At 43.1% G+C, this 23316-nt stretch overlaps 1 protein-coding gene across 6 annotated transcripts in view; it reads right to left on the bottom strand.

Moving 5' to 3' along the window:
• NCOA6 (nuclear receptor coactivator 6) overlaps positions 1–23316 on the bottom strand; it is a 31593-nt gene that overhangs the window by 5543 nt on the left and 2734 nt on the right. For 4 of the 6 annotated variants that reach the window (XR_008966044.1, XM_057376682.1, XM_057376678.1 and 1 more), the window contains exons 3-12: positions 22489–22644; positions 21815–21937; positions 20291–20419; positions 18661–19476; positions 15821–15967; positions 13762–14881; positions 8017–8138; positions 4075–7113; positions 2443–2511; positions 490–526 (exon numbers count right to left, since the gene is read on the bottom strand). Coding sequence is in view for 5 of the 6 variants with exons in the window: in XM_057376682.1 (XP_057232665.1) it covers positions 490–526; positions 2443–2511; positions 4075–7113; positions 8017–8138; positions 13762–14881; positions 15821–15967; positions 18661–19476; positions 20291–20419; positions 21815–21937; positions 22489–22644 (5758 nt within the window). In the remaining variant the exon portion in view is untranslated. The remainder of the gene's footprint in view (positions 1–489; positions 527–2442; positions 2512–4074; positions 7114–8016; positions 8139–13761; positions 14882–15820; positions 15968–18660; positions 19477–20290; positions 20420–21814; positions 21938–22488; positions 22645–23316) is intronic. The other 2 variants (XM_057376679.1, XM_057376681.1) reach the window with 1 other exon arrangement.

The raw sequence follows: 23316 nt of genomic DNA, 5'->3' as shown, positions 1-23316 counted from the left end.
AACTAGGACAACATGAAATTTCTACCTGACTTTCCTATCAGGTTTTGGCAGCCTTAACAAGCAAATAGAGGAAAACGGTTGAAAACAATCCTCARGGGAGAAGAACAAACTTTTGAAAGATTTCCTTTCAAAGAATTCACTTGAATTCACTTTCCTGTTAAGAATTCACTTGACAGCTAAGCTGCAGGGGGGGTTAATTTTGATTTGTTGTGCAACCATCAAGACCCTTCAAGGACATGAAACATCCAAGCCTGAAAGGATGAGAGGAAACATTGCCCAAAGCACAGACTTAGGGAAAAGTTACCTTATAATCATTGCATTTCAGTAATGGTTTGGAACATTCAACTGGCCTGGTTTCTTAGCAGAAAAGAAAGGGTATGGCCAAGGAAATGAGAAGCAGTAGCAGAGGTTKAGCATGTGAAGCAAAGTGTAAGGGACTTGCTCCCACAAAAACTGTATCTACTCTGAATCTACAAACTATCTCCTTACCTTTGACCAGCAACTACTGCAGCATTTGTCTCAAGCTCTACAAAAGAAAAAGATAATTTTAAAGTCTGCTGTAGAAGTACATACCCACTGACAAGGCATGACTAGCTCACATTTTTCTATTAGGTATTAGATCTCAAGGATAAGCTTCTCTCAAAGCAAAGCAAGCCAAAATACCAAATAGCACGTTGGCCAAGTGCTTGGTCTGATTACTGATTACAGCTTGCACCAGCTAAGAGGGAAAAGTTAATGCCCTGCAGAAGAAAACTGTAGAGAAACTCCCTGACAAGGGCTACGCTCTTTTTCCTTTCTTAACTTCCATTTTAGACAGATTATTTCTTCTAAACCTTCTAGGTATTATTAGTTTTTAAACCTTAAATGTACCCATCTGGCTCTATTGGGAATGYAAAAATTTGCCTTAACCCAACTGCCTCTCACAGCAATACCTTTTAATGACAAATTTCTGAAGCCAAGTCACACTTGTACAGAATTGGAAAATATCTCAGGGGAGATGATGCAAAGAGAAGTYTGACCTGTTTTCTCTCTCTCTCAGTGATTTTACACATACAGGCCAGGTTTCCTTTGTAGTCTTCACCTCAGTAAACAATTCTCCTTTTCAGCATATAAAATGTCAAGTCTTTTTACTCTCTGTTTTTTAATTCTCTCCATATCCACCAGTTCCTTTGTTGAGAGGGAAGACCTTTTGCTAAATACAGCCCCTCTCATGAGAAACTGCCAGAGATTTAGGGATTACCATTGCAATGTCGTGGATTAACTCTCTGTGCTTTGTCTTACTGCCCACAGTGAGATTCAGCTCAATTCCCCATCAAACCTTGGGGCCAGTGGGGCACAAACTGGGGTTTTGCCTTTGACATCAATTTAGCACCCAAAGTTTGCTAGAGTGTGCACAAGGAATAGAKATATAAAAAAAGTTTAAAAATGGGTATTATTTATCCTCCTAGGGTAAATTTGCAGTGTTGGAACATCAGCCTCTTCAGTGTAAATGGATATAGCATCGTCTGGAAAAAACAGATGCCTTAGTAACAAAGGAAGAACAGACTAAATAATGTAAGGAAAAAGTTGCCTTTCTTCCTACCCTAAATTTGAACAGGGAGATTATCCAAAAGCAAAAAATGAATAACATCAGTGCTTCCCCCAGCAGGAACTGCCCAGTACAGTCAAAGCAGCACCAGGCAATGAGTCGGATGTGAAAGAACAGGGTGTATGACCATCTTTGTTTTAATGGAAGTTCAAAGAAAACAACTTTGTATAATTTTTACTTTCTGAAAACTCTACTTGTAATCAGATTAGAGATGGGAAATGGATGGAGAATGGCACTTCCCATAAGTAAGCCCACATATATCCGTTTTCACTACTCAACTTGGGAATTACTTTTTTAAACACTCTGGAATTGACAGTGAAACACCATGATAATAGATGGCAACACCAAAAAATCATCTGCCAGGGCTCCATCCTGAAGCACTGCTGAAGGGGATTAAAAATTRAACAGGAAAAACAAAACCCAAATTATAACTCTAAGACACACTCCCAGCAAGATATGAACAAATTTCTATATTCAGAAGGGTACAATGAAAAAAAAATCCCTTTCTTATTAGCTCTGAATAGAACTTCAAAACTTAAACACAACATATTGTTACAAATCCAGTCCCTCCAATTTATCACTGAATGTCTAAAACCTTCCTTGTTAATTTTTTTCATTTTTTTGCTTGATCCCATCCTGAATCTCCCACAAGGCTTTGGAGACTTCCAAAGCACAATGCAACTAGCAATGAAAAACAATCCCAAAAGCACAAAAAATAAGCAAACCCCCACCCAACTCCCAAACTACCCAACGTGTTAGTGACCACTGCGTATGCATTCAAATAAATGTATTTTTAGTTCCAAATATAAAGGGTTTAGTTCACYTCTATTCTGCTTTTCCAAAGGAAGATTTACCTGTTCTTTGAACAGTACTTTCTGATGTTGCAACTGAACTTTTTTTCTGTGTTAAGTGTTGAGAGGATGCTAGAATAAAAGTGGAGGGGAAAAGCATTATTGCAAACTCAAAGTAGTTCCTGTGGGGTGAGCAGGCTGGTACAAAATGCTCTCTCTCCCAGCTGACTGCAATTTGGCACTTACAGATGCAGTGTTTTTAATTTACCATCCACCTCCTCCCACCACACACACCTTCCCTTTTTAAAACAAATTTTGGCAAAACTATCCCAAGCAAATTTTCTCARACTAGACTGAGTGATGAAATGAAGTATCACAAACCACATTTTAAAAGGTAACAGTTTGTCAGCAGACAGAGAYATTAAAGGAAGTCCTAAAATTTCAACCGTTTAGTCTCCTTTTTTAATGCTCATTTCAGCAGAGGTTCTGGGGGAAAATAGTACCTTTTTAAATGAATCAATGCCCTCAGTCTTTCAATTAAAGTGCACAATATGCTCCAGAGTTGCGCTTGAAGGCCTTTGGCAATAAGATGATGTGACTTAACATCAGGTTGCCAAGTAAAAAAATCAGATGGACAAACAATTTTTGTCGGGCTAATGCTTTCTAGTCTCCTATGTGATRGTGAACTTACAGAGAACAGGAAGATAAAAAGTTAAACATTCCTGCTTAAATAAAGAATATCACTTCCATTTTGCTYCTAGAAAGCCAGAATTCCTTCTGTGAAGCTCAAAAGAAGCATCTCCATTTTCCAGGGGCGTACAGCTACAACATCCAACAGTCATGGGGAAAGTCACACTCAGGCTGAAGTTTTCAGTTCCCCGGACTCCTGTGGATTTTATCATCYATGATTTTATCTTCTGTGTCTAATTCAAGTTGTAAAGCACAACACTCAGCTCACTTCACGAGTGATGGGTTTATATCCACACCCGATTCAATAGACTAAAAATGGCATTAAGAAAAAGTATCAGTGTCATATATAAAGTTTGCCAGAGGCTCAAATTAAAATAGCAAAACTCAGATGTGAAGGTATTTTATGTTTCGAAATTGAATGCAGTTAACCTTTTCAGTAATTTCTCTGAAATGACCATTTAAGTTTTTTCCTAGACAAAAGAGGTTTTGGTGTGGGTTGTTTTTYACTTCTGTTCTGGAGGTTATTCTGCAATTTCCCTAGAGGATGAAGGCTATTCAGAGAGGGAAATAGTATTAYTAGGATTAATTCAAAATATAATAATTAATAAATTGAAATAATTTACAAAATCAAGGTCTATGGCAAGACCAAAGCAGAATACCAGTGTATTTATCAGTGTAAAAGGCACCCTAAGTATTTGTCATTACGGATGCATTCAACTTTGCCTCCTTGCTTCCAACAGTTACATTAAGTTACTCCTGTTTCTGAATCATATGTTCATAACAAATACCCCATTGACAAAGTAAATGGAAAGTGAAATAAAACAGCTGTAATTCGAATCTTGGTGAATAGGAGCCTGTGTATCACTTAGCTGTTAAAAAGAAAAAAAGCAGCTGTGAGCCTCGGCTGCAGTGTCTACATTTGATGGTGGTCAGGAAGAGCAGCCCCTGGGATTTGCCGAAGCCGCCTCGTTGCCTCCCCCCCGCCGCGGGCAGCCCTGCACTCACCTGCGCTCTGCAGCCCCTCCGGGGGTGCTGCGGGCTTCTCCTCGGCCCCGCCGCYGCCGCTCGGCTCCGTGGCCCCGCCGGCAGTGCCGCCGTTGGCGCTGGGGACCGGGGGGTCCGGGGGAGCTCCGGCCGGGGGACCTGCGGCCGGGGGATCTCCGGCCAGGGCCGCTGCGGCCGGGAGGCCTCCGGCCGGGGGGGTTGCGGCCGAGGGAGCTCCGGGAGCGGGAGTGCTCGGGGGCGCGCCCGGGGAGGCGCAGGAGGGAACGGCCGCCGCGGGGCTGAGGCTCGAGCTGCCGGGCCCAGAAGTGCTCTGTTTCGTAAGACTGGGTGCTGGAGGCGTCCCGCTTTTGTTATCGAGCTCTGCTGGTGCTTGTTCTGTTCCCAAACTATTTGGGACCGACGTTTCTAGCGCCTGACTTTCTGCTTCTCCATCCAAAGCATACTGCTCTTCCCCTTTSTCCAGGGAGCCAGTGACTTTCTTGCATGCTTTAGTCAGCAGCAGTTGGCCAATTTTGTCTACTTTTCCCTTTCCCTTGCTGGATGAAACAGGACTGCGTCTATTCCCAGATCCCGGGCTGCTCGAAAGCAGAGGGGAAACAACAGGTCCCGACTGGGTCGCTGGGACAGGGCACTGTTCACCCGAGCCAGCACCTTGGGAAGCCTCCTCAGGGCTGAAGTCCTTGGCTTGCTGAGCAGGAAGGTGTGAGGCAGCGCTGGAAGGAGCTGGTGCAGAAGAAGGCAGTTGGACAGGAGATGTCAAGGGATTCAGAACAAGTGATCTGCTGGTGGGAAYTGTGGACACAGGACTGCTGGATGAGGTGCTGGGAGGAGCAGGCCCAGAGGAGAACTTGATATTCTGTGGGATATGCAAAGGACCAACAACGGCAACCGACTGAGGCAGCAGGCTTGAGTTAGAAGTCATGGGGGCTGCTGGAATTGTGCTGGACTGAGAGCCCTTCATCACCTGGATAATTGAGGATGAGTTTATGAACACGGGTGTGATGAACTGTGGCCGGGCATTGGACTGAACCGCGGACTGTCCCTCTGAAACCATCACTTTGCTCCCCACATTGGGCATGGTGACAACAGTGGACACTAATGCAGATTGCAAGTGGGATGGCAACGGAGCTGATGTGTTAGCTGCAGATGTAATAGGGTTGGAGGTCACAAAAACTGTTATCTGATTGGGGGGTAAGGGACCTGAAATAGAAGAGCTAACAGGCCTTTGCATTACTGGAGGAACACTCTGTGCCATGCTTGAGTTTATTTCTCCCAGTTCCTGGTGCCCTGTATTTGGACAGGGCTCATTATTTTGAGGCAGGCCAAGTGAATTAGATGGCTCCTTGCTCAAGGATGAATCCTGCACTGGAGGAATGACAGCTATTTTCTTYGGCTCCTCACTAGTGGGGACTATCGGTGCCATTTCAACACCAGTCAGCCCAGGGGGCTTGATGGTCACATTAGGAGCTCCAGAATTGTCAAGAAGTTGACTTAGAGAAGTTGGTGCCTCCCTCATAGCTGGAGATACCATGGTTTTAYTTTCCTCCACAACTGGGAGCTTACTGCTGTCTAAGGCTTGCCCATCTTTTTTCACCTGCTCTTCAGGAACCAGCACTTTCATTTCTGGAGTAGGGATGCCTTTCAGTTCAATACTGGGCTGGTCTTTGTTACCTTGGACACCTTGTGCACTTTGACTTTCAGTATCTTGAGGCACACTAAGGCTCTCCTTGTTGTCTTCAGGAATGCCAGTCACAGCAGGTACAGAAACTGTAGGATTCTGGTTACTCAGCATGGAATTATTCTGAAAACTTGTAGTCACGGGTGTTGGCAAAGAAGAGGGACCAGCTATCATATTTCTTTGTAATTCCATGTTCTGCAAGAGAGGTGGATTCTGCTGAGTTGTCAATGATAATTTAGCTGCTTTTGAATTCTGTCTTCCAGGGCTTGGCGTAGTTTTCCTACTGGATCCAGGACTGGACCTTCGACTATTGCTTGGACTTGCTCTCTTTGTTGCTCCAGCATTGATTTGTTTGCCCGAATTAATGACCACTCCTTCTAATTTGTGTGACTGTGAGGCAGTAAAACTGGACTGATTGTTAATGGTGAGATTTGATGGGGCTTGTCCAATGGCCTTTAAAGTAGTGGGATTCAGACCCTGCTGATCAAATCCTCTGTTGAGATTAGGCCTGGGAGGTAAAGGAATATTGATCTGAGGAGGGAACAGACCAGCTATAGAAGCGTTGAGYCTCTCTGGAGACAGGCTAATTTCTGAGGGTTCTGTGCTGGGTGGACGGTTATTAGGAGTCTGAGGGTAATATGGCCTTGGGCTTGCTCTGTTTGGAGTTTTCGGCCTTGAAGTTTGCGATGGGGCAGCAACATTTGGAAAATGGTGTGTAAGAGCACTAGGTAGAGAACTAGACTGCTGCTGGGGACTTGCACCTTGGGTAGCTGAAAGTGGGGATGGTCCAGGCTTGGGTCCTGTCATCATTAACTGGTTCTGTGAAACTACTAAATGAGATGTCAAATTATTCTGAGCTCCTGATGTTGGAGGGCCCTCAGCTCCGCCTCCTTCTGGCAGAGAGGACACTGATGACACCTCTCTGAGGGGTGARCTGGAAGGATTCTGCGCGTTATCTGGATAAACCATTTTCCTAGCATTATTTCCCAGAGGAGGATTGCCCGGCAGGGCTATTCTCTGTTTGTCTGGAGATGGAGGCACGGGCCCAGGCCCCTGGAGATTCACCATCACAGGCATGTTCCCGCTCTGCTGCATCGGCATCCGCTGAGCTTCTGGGTTCAGTGGCCCCCTSGGGGGGTGAACCCCCTGGGGCACAGGCAGCCTGGCTGACTTGGGATCCTGCTGCATCATCAGCATCATCATCATCTGCTGCTGCTGTGGTGTGTGTGGGGGTGCCTGGCCTTGCTGTGGGGCTGCCTGTGGCTGCTGCTGCTGCTGGGGCTGGGGCTGCTGCGTGTGTGGCATGAGCTGAGGTGGCATCTGCTGAAGTGGCCTTTGCTCCACTGGCTGAGATGGATAACCTAAGACAACAGGATGACACATTCATCAAAGCCAACCAAAGATCAGAGGAAGCAGMATTTCTGTAACAAACAGGATTGGGTAGAAAGTACAGCCTGGAGCCTGTTTGTCTTGGATGAGAGCCACATTAACAAAACAGGCTTTACAAACAGGCCAAAGATTTCACTTAATTCTTAAAAATAGTTTTACTCAATGTATTGTTTGTATGAGATTTACCTGGAGATCTCATAATGTATTGTATCATCTGCTAACCCAGGTTCACACCACCTGACAAGTCTCTGCAACTGCCCATGGACTTCTTCCTTTCACTGACAAACCCAGAGCTAGACTTTCACTAATTATTACTCCTTAAAACAAATTTCAGTTTGACAGCACCCAAGGGTCATGAACCARCACACTTGCTATAGACTTGAAATTTCCCAGAGTACGAAGTAGAATCTGCCATGTGCTAGTTGGTCAAAAACATGCTAAGAACTCCCCATATGGTTTATAATATAAATCCTATTGCAGACTTTAGATTTAATCCTCTCTACATGGAGAGGATCATTCCAGCTACAACCCCTGTTTCATCTGAAAAATCAGCTATTGGTCAATGCTAAATTTTTAAGACATTGGTGTGTGCTACAGCTAGAAATGCAACATTTTTATATCAGTTATGTTACTACTGAATAACTGTACAGTACTCAGTATAATACCYGCATGATTATACATGAGAACGTGACCACCTTTTCATTTTGAGCTGATCCAAAGAAAACACATAAACAATGTACCAATTACTTACTAGGAGGAAAAACATTTGAACTTGAATGTCTGATAGGACAAATAAAATAGAACTGCCACAAAGATCAGTTAAAAGATCTCCTATAGTTATCACATTCAGATAATTCACAGAAAATTTCTGCTACCTGGTGGTCTACTTGCAAAATCTGAGAGTTTAGGACCTGATTTATCTAAATTCATTCCTTGGTCTCCAGACATCGATGACTGATCACTCTCCTCCAGGCCAGCTGGACGCGATTCTGAAGAACTGAAAGAAAAATAATTGCAATTAAGATCCAGCCCCTACATCAGTGTCTGATTTCTGCTTCTATAACTAAGTACTCAAGTAATTAATTCCTGGTACTTTCCACAGGGCTGGCATAACCCACTGAAATGCCTGTGATGTAACATGCCAGACCAGAACACACATCCCAGCTCTGTGTACAGTCACTGCCTTAAGTACTACTTAAAAAGAAAAGTTGTCTAGTGCTCTCTTGATCTTAATTATTTCTACCTTGAATCTGAGCTTTATAACTAAGAGAAAGCCAGTGCTTATTCCAAGTGATAGAGCTATATATATTTCAACTAAACTGGCTTCCCTATGACATCTRTATGAATAAGCAAGTGCTATGGGTAGATGCATTTTTAATTTATCTTAATGGTAGCACCTTTTCTTCCAGTACTGCACCCAGAGATGACTCACTATGGCATCCAAGACTTCTGCTAACATCACAGCCCAACTGTTCTGATTTGACAGCATTGCAGTCACCCTCCAGAGCACAGACCTGTGAGTGATCACACAGTCAGGGATGGAAGAGTCCTTTAAACCCATCCAGTTCCATCCCCTGTCATGGGCAGGGACACCTTCCACTATCCCAGGTGGCTCCAAGCCCCAATATCCAGCCTGGCCTTGGACACTTCCAGAGATCCAGGGGCAGCCACAGCTTCTCTGAGCACCCTGTGCCAGGGCCTSCCCACCCTCACAGGGAAGAATTCCCTCCCAATATCCCTGCCCTCTGGCACTGGGAAGCCATTTCCCCTCTTCCTGTCCCTCCATCCCTTATCCTAAGTCCCTCTYCAGCTCTCCTGGAGCCTTCCCTTCCCCAGGTGAGCACCCCCAGCACTCTCAGCCTGGGGGTGAGAGCACAGGGGTTGTAGCACTTGGAGCATCTTTGTGGCCTCCTCTGGACTCACTCCAGAAGTGTCTTTCTTGTGCCCCTGAGCTGCAGGCAGCTCTGCGGGTGGGGTCTCACCTGAACAAGGCAGAGGGGCAGAATCCCCCCAGGCTTGCTGCCCATGCTGGGATCAGCCCAGGACACGAGGTTTCTGGGCTCTGAGTGCACATTGCTGGGCCACATTCAGTTTTTCACCCACAAGCACCCCCAAGTCCTTCTCCTGAGCAATCAGAGGCTTCAGGAGACCCTCTAGGACAATTTTAAATTGTTCAGACTCAATGCCCAATACTTCCACTAAATCAAGACAGCTTTTGCAGACTTAGAAAAACCCCATGTTTCCACAGCTATCAATATATACGGTCAGAGATTGTAAAATTAAGAGGGATGAAGAATAAAAGAACTAAATTGCTTATCACCTTCATGAATATATGAAGGCTATGGGAGATCTATGTAAGAAAAGCCCTAAGCKAAAATTAAAGACACCAAAAAACCTACACTGCCAACACAGAGAGGCAGAATCATGCAGAAATGCCATGGACATATGTAATGTTTTCAGCAAAATATGAATTTGAAATTCATAAAGGTGGGGAGATCTATCCTATTTAATATTACTTGAGAGTAACAGTTTCAGGCATCTGTACAGCTGATATAAAGACATCCTAGCCTGTTAGCTACCTAATCAATGCTCAAAAAGCAGCACTTGCCTGGAAATCCCTGAACTTTATGAGTCAAACCTGGGGAGAACATCAACAAAGAGAGAAAACGGGGCAAACAGAACTATTCCAGCCACTGCTGCTGAGAGCAAGTAATGCCAAAGAAAGCATCTGGACTGAAATGCTGTATCAAATCCAGCACACCACTGATTTTTGTGRTGCAAGTGGCATAGGCTTACAGCCTCCACCAATAAATTGAATGAATACTGGCAAAATGCAGAGATATGCCCCAGAGCATTATATTACCTGTCACAAATGAACAAAAATTCTGGCAGCAAAATCACCCACAGGAGCTGCAGCCTTTGGTGCAGGTGCCAGCCACGTGAACTGAAAGAATGTCTAAAATTGTGAATAYAATCTTACATTTGTCAATTTTGCTATTTATTTACTATGGTGGGAGATTTAAAATGCTACAGTTAAAGTTCAGCTCAGAACTGATACACAGCATCATGGCACAGACAGGTTGAACCTAAAAAACAAACCTGGTGCCCAGCTGATCCTTAGCAAACCCCTCCTGYCAGGTGGGTCTGTGCAAATCTGTCAGAACAGACCCGAGCTTTGTTTGCCAGCAAAGAGCAGCCATGGTAGCAAAGGCTGCTTTTGTCATTACTGAAAAATTTAAACATCAACTGAATCTTAAATACAGCTGAAAATCACTGGGCATGTTCAGCAGCTACCACTCATGAAAAGTAAACAGAATATGAATAACAAGATGTTTTGTGAGGGACAAAATAGTCCATATTTATTCTTTTCTATTGCTCTAGATGCAAAAAAAAAAAAAAAAATTAAAAAGTAATTGCACTTCAGGTACAGTATGGATTGCYATCAGCAGCACCTCTGCTCCAGCAGCTGCCCTCTGAGGTACCATCTTCAGACACAAATCCCTCATCAGTGTGAAGAGAGAGCTCCAGGAAAACCTAAACCAAGCAAACCAAAACAGGTGGCAGCTGCAGCCTAAGGACAGCAAACATACTGTGACAGCCCAGGTGTGGCAGAGCCAGCCCGGCCCAGGAGCAGCAGCTCTGCTGTGCAGAGGCTCCTCCCCTGCTGCTGAGGGAGGGCATTTTCCAGCTCTGCCAGGGGCACCCATACCTGCAGTGAAACCCTCGAGTCTGGCTGGGAAAAGCCTCTTTGTCCTGCAGTGCTGTCACCACCTGCTCTGGACACTGCAAACCTGAGCGGCAGCACTGGGAATGACCTTCCATGGTGGATTATTTCTGTTCTACCACTGCACAGGGTGTTCACGGTCTGTGCACAGGGAAACTTTAAACAACTGCATGCTTGTGCATGGATTTAATAGAATTAACCAACCTATTTTATCCACAATCTCACTTCATCTAGCATCTTGTTCCTCAGTTTATATCCCATTACCCACAGTCTTCAGGTTAAGCAGACAGATGCAAAYATTTTTAAAAACAACCAAAATGTCCTGGGTTTCATTCCAATGCAAAGTTGTTCAATTAGGCAAATCCTTGAAACTATTTCAGACTCAGCAGAATAAACACTTCCAATAGCCCACTTATCCTACTTACATTCCAACACAKCTCAGTCTGCAATCCATATTATTAATTGTACTTTTGTTACTATATCATTATTTCTCAGAAATTATTTATTTTTAGTGTTTTTATCCAACTAGCTGCATTTCTCCACAAGGTTTGCTACTCTGAATTCTAAAATTTCTGAGGAAGAATGACAGAGAGGAAGCTGAGATGAAAAGCATCCTACTTGCTTCTGATGCAAGCAAAAGTGATCCAAATCRGATTTAATTCCTGCCAATTCCAAGACAGGAAAATGCTGAGCTTGCCTAACAATGTGAGGGAAGCTGAGAGCAAGGGAGGCAGGAAGGTCTTAGAGCCAGCTTTCACTGCAGTCTCCTTCCTTTTGCTGGAGAATAAACTCAGGAACTTTTGTAAMAAAAGCTCCTTCTTAGTGCTTCTGCAAGGATCAAGTGTTTTATATAGCCCATGTAGAACCAAAACGCTTATCCACATCAGAACAACATTCTGGTTCCTTTGTTAATTGCACCAAAATCTGATCCAAAGCCTTATTTAGGTGCTGGAATTGAGTGTCATAGCTCATTAAAAAAGCTTTAATTTCAATTTCTACTGTGAAAACTTTTTAATAAGCAAATAGTCTGTTGAGGCTTTGTAAGCTCAGAGGAAGAGCTTTTTAGACCCATTTATTGATATTCCCAGGCCAGACTGAGGCTGGGTGCTCATCAATAAGACCAATGAAAACAAAATCCTAAGAACAGTTTTCTTTAATGATGAATGTATTTTTTTTCAGAAGATGGTGCCAACTCATCTGCTCCCTCTGMATCCTCTGTCACTTCTACAGCAAGGCACTCGCTATGGCAGCGGTTACCATTGGTTTTTTGGAATCTATCTGGACTGGAGGAACTGGTGTCTGTGTTAGGTTTCTAAGTCACCCCAAAGCTGCAGACTGGCCACACTTGACCAGAACCAACTGACTTTAGCCAGGTTTCCACATCTGGCCACAGGCTGTGTCCTCCTCCAGCTGTAATCTGAGATCACAGAGCAGCAGTGAGGACCTGACAAGCCATACCATGACTGCATATAACTATATAACAGAGGCTTGAAAAACTATTTTCCAAGGCCTATTAGCATGCTTTGCTGTACCTTACAACATTTCTGCATTTATTTTTGTTCTAGTTAAGCCAATTAATGATTGTCACAAAAGTTCACTTGCTATAAATGATGTGAGTTGTTTCAGTCCACAATTAAAATGTCCATGAGATTATGAATTCCACCTTCACGAAGGAATCTTGACACTGTGCAGAAAATGCAGGCTGAGGCTAGACACTGAATAACCAAGGGAAAAAGTAARATACTGAACAGTTCCTCAGTACTTGATGCCATCTTCACTTTGTACTGAACTGAACATGTGTCCTTAGGAATGGCAGCATAAACTTCAGGTTAAAGGCATAATGATTAAGGAGCCAGACTGGTGGAACCAGAGCCACACCAGGAACTTAATGYGCTATTGCCACCTTTTTACTTGKTTTTAAGAATTTAATTTTGATATTTGGCTATTTCTGTGTTACAATTTTCTGTGCAAAGTTTTTTCATTTTTCTTKTTTGTCCTGATTGAAAAAAAAAATYCTCTGAAGTTTCATCAGGTGGATTCCTGTCAATGCCCCTGGGGCTCATCTGCAGCATCAGGATAATTAGATAAGGCATATCTGCCTGCACTATTTGAGCTGAACAATGGCAGAGCAGCAGGAACTACCCTCCTGTGCTGGGTGGCAGTTATTGGRCTGTCAATGGCAAATTGTTACAGGACAGCTGGCCAAGGAAGAACATGCTGGCCAAAGAGGGAAGAAGAGATTCTGCAGTTTTCATTAAAAGGACACATTCATTCATTATCTTTCAATCTTTTCCATTTGCCTCCTCCCTCTCAGGAGTTGCGGGGCTTTTATCCTTCCTAATCTCTGCTAGGTCAGGAAGACCAGCATTGCTTGGACTTGTTAGCCTCAAACCCAGAAAATACCAGATGCCTSCCTCTAAATTCTAGCTGCAGCTTCAACTAAGAGAGAAGTCCAGCTCAGTTCCAGGCAGAAATGTGTCAGGAGATACACATAATTCAGGAAACAACCCCCCAAAATCTCTACTGCACATATTACACAGAGGCTTCCAGTTCTGAACGTACTTCCCACCCTTTGATTGTGGCTGTCAAGACTGCTTAATAAAGGCAGCCTCCACTTCCAAGGGCTGTGGCACCATGGGCCACATGCTAAACTTCCTTCACCCAGTAAGGGTAAGGAGCAGTGCTGGTAAAATTTGGTTTATAATTGAGTTTGGGTATTTGCATGTTATTTTTAATTTTGAACAAACATTCCAATGACAGTCTCTTGAGGGAAATTGCTACAACATGAATTAAATACAGGTCCTTTCTCACCCATTACTTGGCCATAAAATATTAACAAGGTGCCTGTGGAGCTTCTTCACACCCCTTATAAAAAACTCTGTAATATTAAACCTACATTGTTTGTTCTAGCTGTTGATTATTTTTCTTCTTCCTTGGAGGCTTCTTCTTCTTTGGCTTGTTGGCATTCTGGTTATTCTGTTTGTTGTTCACACCAAAGTGCCCTGCTGAGATATCACTCTGCAGAAGGTTAACCAAGAGCGGACTTGTGAGCGTCACATCTTTATTGACAGGAAACACAGGATTCTGCCCACAGGAAACCTGATTCCCATTGGGAGTTCCACTAAACCCTGTATTGAAAGGCAGCCCATGGCCAGAGAAATGACTCCCTGAAGCATTGTTGTTTCCTTGCATTCCTTGCATGTGAGAAGGCACCATGTTTGGCTGTTGGACAGGAACCTCAGGTAACATCTGTGTCAAGTTCACATCATTGTTTGTCGTGGTAGCAGTATCCCCAAGTTGCTGAGAGATGTGAGGACCAGGTCCAGTGGGTCTTAAAACTTGCCCTTGAATTCCCATCACCTGAGAAGGATTCCCATTCACGGGGCCTTGCTGTGCCATCATCTGCCCAGTGAACTGCACCATGTTTCCTTGCATGTTTGGGGTTGGTCCTCTCATCAWTTGAGCTGGCCCCGTCATAACATTGGACTGGTTTTGAGTATTAAAAGACTGTTTATTTCCTTGCATTTGAGTGGTCATCATCTGTTCCATCATAGAGTTTTGCTGTAGTAAGACCTGGCCCTGAGGTCCCATCATCTGATTGTGTGTGGACATCATCTGCTGCCCCTGYTGGGGAATCATCTGTTTGGGTGGGGTCATCCTTTGGGGAGAGGGACCAAGATTTTGGTTTTGTGGAGTCACCATCATTTGGCCTTGTGGCATGAGCTGAGTTCTAGAAAGTATCATCTGGTTTTGAGGGTTCAGCGATCCCTGAGCCTGAATGTTCACCATCTGTCCTTGRGAGGATACGATTTGCTGATGCATGCCCATAAGCTGGGACTGTGGTCCTTGCTGAGGCTGTCCCTGCATGTTGCCCATGTTAACCTGTGGCACCCCACTAGCACCGGCCTGCTGGTTGTTAATATTTCCATGAAGTCCCATTAGACTGGTCTGCATCATATTTGGTGGGCCATGTGCTGTTTGCATCTGAGTTTGAGGAGGTCCAGATCCTTGACCACCTTAAGAAAATAAAAACAAAATACCAATAAGAAACTAATTGTAGTGGTGTAAGAGTTTTCACACCTTTTGATGCTGAGTGCTCCAATTTTCCTCCCTTTTCCAATGAACTGGAGTATCTCATATTTGCAGKTCTGGGATGCAGTGTTTGATGCTATAGATACATGTTAGTTGTCAAAACAACATCATACATCTCAAAATAAACACTCAGATTGGTACTTCTCTTGTACTCACTACAGAAGACAGAACAGAAACTTAATTTTAATCATTACCTGTACCCAAGTTTGAAAATCTTCCATAATGTCACCTAACTCAGAAGAATAATTCCTAACCAAATAAGCTTATAAAATAACCCTGAAGTTATTTTATAACGGGTTAAAGAATAAATGCACACAGATTACTGATGAAATGACATTATCAGGGTATCTGTAATCCAGTCAAAAGACTAATAACTGAATTGCTAAATGGAAACATTTGTGAACTAAAGATTTCATTTTCACATTGTATGCAGAACTTACAAAACTTTTGAAGGAAGTAATGATAAATGTTTTCAAAGTAGAAAAAGATTGTTTTGCTATTCTGCTTCTGAGATAATTACACTTTTTTATTTTCTGGAGCAGTTCCTTTTGTGTTGTATCTTTATTGCCCCTCACCTCCAAATTTCARTGCTACATTCCATTCAATTTCTTAACAGCTATGTCTGGAGCCCAGACCCACAGTTCTCATCAATAATAGTTGGGTTATTTGAGAATCAGGAGCGGCCTTWTCCTTTTCTTTTCCTTATCCAGCACTGCACCCAGAGTGCYGCTGCAGCCCCAGCCAGCAGCTCCCTGTGAATGGCAAGAGTTTAATGGTTTGGGATCAGAGTGACACAGGAAAAGGCATCGTGTGCTACAAATGGAAAATAAMAAATGCTGAGGAACGGCCCACTGCAGTCAGACCTGTGTGCTGCACGTTCTGGCTGGCTTGCAGCTGCGGTGCTCCGCTGTTCCCTGGTGTTCCTGGAGCTGTGGAAGGCACCTGACCTTGCAGGAAGTTCTGGTTAGCCTGGCCTGCTGGGAACCCCAGTGGGAGCCGCTTGGGCATTCCTGAACATGAGAATTTTCTGATTAGTAAGTATGGAAAACAGGAAGGAAAAAATAGACTAAATCTATAATTGAAGAATATTATGTGCTGTCATACAGACACATTTAGGCAGAAAATGTTTTTTTGCCATATATTGGCAAAACCCACTGAAGACATTTAGACTTCTTACCTGTACAATAATTCTGTCTAACAAATTAYTATGACTAATTTCAAACTGTAATTTAAGTACAAAACCTACTGCCCAGAGAAGGTGAAGAGTCATGTTTCTCTCTTTAGAAACTAGAAATTAAAGTTATGTGGTTTGTTGGTTTCTGCTCTACTGCATCTCAGCTCCTATCAGGCCCTTAAGTGACAGAAACACAAATAACTGGCATTTTTGTTAGTGATGTGCTCCTCTCACCAACTCTGACAGTATCACACCAGGCACACACTCGTTATCAGTGCTGCTGGGTGCACACACATTTGAAGGGTCTTCTCATCCCAGAGAGGTCTGAGGAACCTCATGGTTCAGCACATCCAGACCCACTGCTCACTCACGTAACTCTGCTATTCCTGCTGCAAGACCAAGGAATTCTGTCAGGCCCTTAGCTGGCACAACCACCTGGCACATCCAAACAGCACTGCTGCCCTGGGACAGAGAAAAACCTCCCCTCTACCTGCSAATGTTAACAGCAGCATGGATGGATTTCAGGGAACCCATTTCTTTTTAACGCACTCTCAAACACACAAAGCCTCAGACTTAGAAGCAACCTTGCCCATCACTCCCTTTTATTTTCTGACACAGTGCCTGAATGTGACTTCCACAGTTACAGCTTTCTTGCACATCTAATTGTACTGCTTGTGCTWATTATCTGGTCTCAGGTTGTAATTAATATTTTAGCTTACAGGTCTACAGGTCAAACACCAAATACATCTGCAAACACAGAAATAGACTTCTTGAAACACCACATCACTGGACTCTGGTTTTAGTTCTGCWAAACGTTCAGGGAAGTTTTGCAGATAGGAATGCCTGAACCAAGAAGAAYAGAAAATGTTAGCTTGCCTTATTCCAAATCTAATATAAATTCTGATTTGCTAAATTGACTGTGAAATACAAAGTGTTTGAATGCACTCATTTACACAAAACTTTTGAATGCAAGGTCGCTTAAAAATTGAGAGATCTATAATGACAAATTAACATACAAATTGCAGCAAAGAATGAGTGTGAACAGAAATCAGGCAAAAATCTCAGCAGTGGGAGCAACACAGCTTTGCTGAAACCAAGGAATCCTGTCTTTTAAAATCAGATGAGGATACAGCTCACAGCAGGATTGCTGATTCTAGCAAAAACATCTACAATGAGACCAAATAATATTTTGATAGCTTATTTGTGGTGTTGTTTTAAACTCAAAAAAGTAGGGGTTTGTCTCTAGCAGTTTATTTAGGAAGGAAGGAGAACAYGGAGATTATACTAGATAAAAGTCATGGCTAAGATTTCTGATGGTGACATATGGCTAGTGAGACAAAACTATAGGGAAATGTAGCTATAACAAATAATGAATAACTGCTTCCAAATGGAGACAAAATAAGATGCACCAAGTGTAGGGCACTGGCAGATCCTAGGAGAACACTGAAATGGACCCAATTCATCTGAATTCAAATGAGACCCATGGTACAAACAATGAAAACAAGAAGCTTATCCAGATCAGAAACAGGAATTCCTTACAGTTTGTGGACATATAACATGAGAATGCAAGAAAMTGGAATATATTTATGTGTGTGTAGGTGGAAAAAGAAGATGGCCCATATTTTSTAAGTACATCAAAAAATTATTTCAAAGACTTAGTTTAAGCAAGAACTTGTGTATGGGACCTGAGATCAGCCATCCAAGAGGAAGACAAACAAATGAATGAAAGAAGAGAAGCATGACAAGTCTGCATGGAAATACAAAGGGTTCAAGGGGAAAAACACACCGAAGGACACAAAAGAGATCCTGGGACTGATAAARGAAATGTCTTCCTTGTTAGAGAAGAACTCTAAGAACAGTAAGGAAAAGATGTGAGTGCATTGGTCCAAAGAGAAAACTAAAGACAACACAGCCAAACGAGAAATTAGAACATCCCTTAAACCTCTCAATTTTAGGATAGAGGGCACAACAACATGGAGTAATAGCTCTTCCCTCTTTAAATGGAAGAAACTGGTGACAAAGACAGGGTCAAGAAGAAACATTCACAGTTTGGAAAGGAAGATGCAGAACAGTGCTTAACGGCTGTAGTAAAAAAAGTAAATGGTGACAGAGGAATCTGAAGAAAGAAAATGTTTGTTTTCATTACACTCTGTCTCAAAAAAATCCTCCCCTTTCCTCAACCCTAAACCTAAACACCCTCTGCCCCCATCTCTGAACGWCTTAAACTTGCTTAAAGGCAACAGAAGAGCTGTCAAGAGGATGACTGGCAATAACAACAGCAATGCACATAGCAACTCCTCCTTGCAGCAGCCCAGAGCCGCCCCTTGGGGCATCTCTGTGACACTGCAGGGCAGAGACAGAGTAAGGAACCAAGTGATGCTGATGCACATTCACCAATACCCACMTCATATTCCATCTCTGCCTTTATTCTCTCATAACGGATCTTCTCAGAACTAACAGCAACATTGGTTCTAGCCACTTCATGTTTCTTTTCATTTTAAAATAAAAGAAGGTCTCAGTACTTCTTACCTCCTAAACCAGGGTGTAAACCTTGTGGACCTTGGTTTTGCTGTTGCATCACCATGTAGTTGGGGGGTACATTCCCCTGTTGCACCATAGGATTATGACTAGGAGAACTGACAGGCTGCTGGAATCCCTGGGGAAGCGTGCTACTCTGGGGAGGCCTTGGTCCCAGCTGCTGCTGCGTCTGGTTAACGGTTGGAGATGAGGCAGGAGAACCCTGCTGGAAGGAGGAGGGAGAAGAAGCAGGAGACTTGTTGGTCAGGTGAGGTTGCTGTAGTGGCGTAGGAACCCGTGAGGGCCCTCCCTGAAGGCTTTTCATTTGAGGAGCAGTAAACTGGCCGGGATTGCTCATTTGGGGAAAGTTTGAGTGAGCCTGGGAAGCCTGCTGGCTTCCAAAAGGATATGGAGGTGGAGGATGAGTAGGAGTTTGTACTGTTGCTAGAGATGGTCTTGCTTGGAGCTGCTGCTGCATTTGTCCAGCCAACGGGGCCTTTTTCCAACCCTGGTTTACTGTCAATGTACCCAGTGCTCCCTGGGTTGGAGGAGGCTGAAGTGCTCCAGAAGGAAGCTGGTTCCAGCCAGGGGGAATTGGAACCTGTGCTGGTGAAGTGAATGAAGGTCGAATACCCTGCTGTGGCTGCTGATGTGGCTGGGGAGGCCGATTCTGCAACTGCTGCTGCTGCTGTAGCTGCTGAAAGTTGGCTGAATTCATCTGCCTGTTTACAGGAACTGACTGCATTGAATGGAGCTGAGGAGCTAAAGATCCAGATGGATGATTTTGCTGTTGGATATTTAGCCCAGATAAGAGTGGGTCCATTGCATCTATTAAAATAGCAAAGAAAAGTGAAAAAACAAATAACCTACTGYAGACAAAACACATCCCCAAACAAGAAAGGCTAAATTGCTAGCTTCCRTTTGATTACTCTGCATTGAAATTCATGCTTCAGAGAAGCCAGGTCTTAACAATTTATACCCTCTAAAATAAAGCACAATAGCTCCACAGTGCTACAGACTAATGTGAGCCTTCTCTACACTTAGAATCATGGAGTATCTCAGCTGGAAGGACCATTGAGTCCAAACGCCTGCTCCTGGCAGGACCACCTAAAATCAAACCACAGGACTATGAGCATCATCCAGGCACTCCCTGAACTCTGTCAGGCTTGGTGCCATGGCCATGACCATGGCCTGGGGAGCCTGTGAAGAATAAACCCTAAACATCCACATCTGCCAGACCCCCCAATCCTTAAACTTCCAGTTATCCACCCTTCCTGCAAAGCGGGAAAATAAGAGCACAGAAACATTCCTGCCACACTGAATTAATCCCTCTCCTRCCTTCAGCTAAACACAAAGCTCAGTCACAACAGTTCAACTGYAAAAATACCACTGCCACTGCTCAACACGTTTGAACAAAATACCGGCAAGCTGGTGACCTATCAGGCAACCAAATTATTTGAAAAAGAATTWACAGATTAAAGGGGCAGGGAGGTTTTCACAGAACGAGTAGCTCCCAGAAGGGCAGGGAAAATGCTCCAGGACAGTTCTGGAGTACTCTCATGAGTACGCACTCAAGTCTATGCGCTGAAGAATCAAAATTCAAGAACACTTTCAGATCAGAACTATGACTAAATTTTACCACCTGGCTGTGAGGAAGGCCGAGGYGCTCGTGGCTGCAGCTCAGCACTAGCACCACTTGCCACCACAGAGGAGGGCACATTTCCACTCTGGGACATCATGATAGCTGCAGCATTGCTCATTCTTATGAAACCTTAAAAAATAAAAACAGAAATTATAAAGTCTTGCAGTTTTTACGTACAGAAGTATTAWTTTTTTTTTTATTTATCAAGAAAATGTTACATTTGTCAATAAAACATTTCTCTAGACGTCAAGAATCGTTTGTCCAAAATAACCTGAGGACACACCTCTCTGTCGGAAAGCTCAGATTCTCTGGTATAAAACAAACAAATAAATTTAGGTCATGCTGTAGCTCTTTCTTTGGCACCAAATTTTTTAAGAGAGTGTAAAAGAAACACTACTGACTCACGAATTAATGTGAGCCTGACTTGCCCCTGCAGGTACCAAGTGACAAGATTGTATCAAAGCTGGACATGTAACTCAGGTTTTACTAGAAAGTAACTGTTGCAAGAGGTAAAAATTCAATGTTTCACATCCATAGACTGCAGTTYTATAAAATTATTGTTGCCCTATTGGTTATATTGCTGTTATATTGTTGACCTGAAGACAAGAAATGAAGGTGCTGAACAACACAATGGAGAATAGGGCCATTCTTTAAACGTTTTACATTTTTTGTTAAGGACAAAGGTTTCACTACTGTTTAATCAGGTTTCTACAAAGCTGCAATGTTCTTTCCGTTTCTTCTCATCAACAGACACAAATGCATCTTAGATAAACTGACCAAAAGTGCTCCTGGTTTAATTGCTTTAAATCCTATTTACTAAAATATTACTTATTTATTTTGCTTTATGATTTGGCTGCTTTAATAAATTACATAGTAGCTTTCTTTGTAAAAAGTCTTTGTAAAATACGAATTTTGTAGTTAAAAATTCCTTATGTATATACAATGCTCTAAAATATAGTTTAATAAAATTACACCTCTCCACAAAAATTCCTTCTTCATGATCAGATCTCAAAAGGTTATCAAAACATAAAGAGTAACAATGACAGTGTCCTGTCCTGCCCATAATTCTAATGGATTTAATCTGTCAGTTTATTGCACACTGAATAAAGGCTTATGCATATTTCCGTAAAGGGATCCAAACAGAACACTATGAAAATCTGCGCATATTTCAAAGTGAATTCACTACACTCATCTGCTTTAATAGGCTTTATGTAAAAAAAACCAAAAAAAACCAAACCAACCAACTAACCAACAAAACCCGAAACCACCACACCCTCAAAATATTCCAAAACAAATCAATTGGCCCCATAAAAATCACTCCAATGTTTGTGGGACACAACGCAGCCAATAATTTATTTACGTAACATAGGACATGGTTTGACAGCACAGAACAAGAACAGACATTAATTCAAATGGCAATTAGAATTCTGCAAACAACAGTGGCTGTAGCCAGTRGAGTTCCATTAGTCCAGTAACACATTTTTAACTGTCTGAAGTGCACAAAGTAGCCCTGAGGGGAATTACCTTGACCCCCCTGCATGGGGAATCCTGTGTCCATGCGCACGGCGTTGCTGGCTCCCAGGGGCCCGTTGATCCGCACATCCTGGCTCCTGCTCTGGGCTAAAGCCAAGTTGATAGCACCTTCCCCTAAAGCAGTGCACAGATTGGGTGAACAGAAGGGACAGAAAGGAGAACACAGACATTTACAAAAGGACATTGAAGAGATGCCAAGGAAGAACAGGCTTCACCCACCTCCACTGTGCACTTTAGAAGGACACTTACACATCACACCACCTTTCCAGATTCCAGTTTTAAGAGAAACAAATGCCATGACAAGCATTACACACCCTTGGTTTTATCCTGAGGGAGCTCCTGGACAATTGCCCAGAATGGATATTATAACTGTGAAATCCACTGAAAACTTGYCTTAAAGAAAGCCTCAAATGAAACAACAGGGATAGAAAATCAATACATGTAGAAAACAATTTTTCAGGAGGGTTCCTGATGCCCAGAGCATTTTCAGCTTCCATTTTTATTATTAGTAAATTTTATTCTTGAAAGAATAAAAGTCTTGTGCTACCTTTTTCATTAAWGCCAAAGTAGTAACTTAAATGTTTTGTGACATTAAGCAAATACACAAAAAGGCTTTTTGAGTCTACTTGAACCTGAGCTTTGGAAGCAGATTCAGTGTGAAATACCTTCWATCTGAACTGAGAGAATGCCCAGGTCTCGGAGCTGTTGGTTGTTGTTCTGAGCCAGGATTCGGAGCCGCTCAGCAGCTTCCCGGGGGATGTTGAAGGTCACACGAACACTGTTCCAAGGTTCTATCTTCTGCACTTTTAACTTGCTGGATTCTTAACATAAAAACAATCAGTCAGTGCAAAAGCAGTTTTTAAACAAATATGATGAAACAACCTGGTTAAAAAGTTGAAAAAAAAATGTAACAATACTTGATTTTGAAAATTGCCAGTGCTTAGTCCCAGGTACAGGAGACTTTTCCCAACACAGGTGTACAGCGACCAAACCTGCCAAATCACATCAGGGATTTTCCAAAAAATAAGCAGAAAAAAACCCCTACTCAAATGATAAACAGTGCAATAGACAACAAAATCACTTGACAGTATTACTGAAGCATAGAAATATTCTGTGGATAAACTACTTTGGAAAGATGAGAAAATACCTAATAAAACAGGTTTCATACAATTATAGGCATTAGGTTTGGGTTGGAAGGGACCTTCCTGCCATGGGCAGGGACACCTTCCACTATCCCAGGGTGCTCCAAGCCCCGTCCAACCTGGTCTTGGACACTTCCAGGGATGGGGAAGCCACAGCTTCTCTGGGCAACCTATGCCAGGGCCTCACTTTACTTACAGGGAAGAATTTCTTCCCAATATCCCATATAAAATCCAGACTCCTTCAGCTTAAGGCCATTCCTCCTTGTCCTGTCCCTTCATCCCCTGTCMAAAATCCCTCTTAGCTCTCTTGGAGCCCCTTTCACATCATCTAAGGTCCCCCCGGACCCTTCT

Source organism: Malurus melanocephalus, unplaced genomic scaffold (genome assembly GCF_030028575.1).
Source record: "Malurus melanocephalus ecotype Western Australia unplaced genomic scaffold, MMel_1.1 scaffold_287, whole genome shotgun sequence".
Lineage (NCBI taxonomy): Eukaryota > Metazoa > Chordata > Aves > Passeriformes > Maluridae > Malurus > Malurus melanocephalus.
This window is presented reverse-complemented; position numbering and strand designations above follow the sequence as displayed.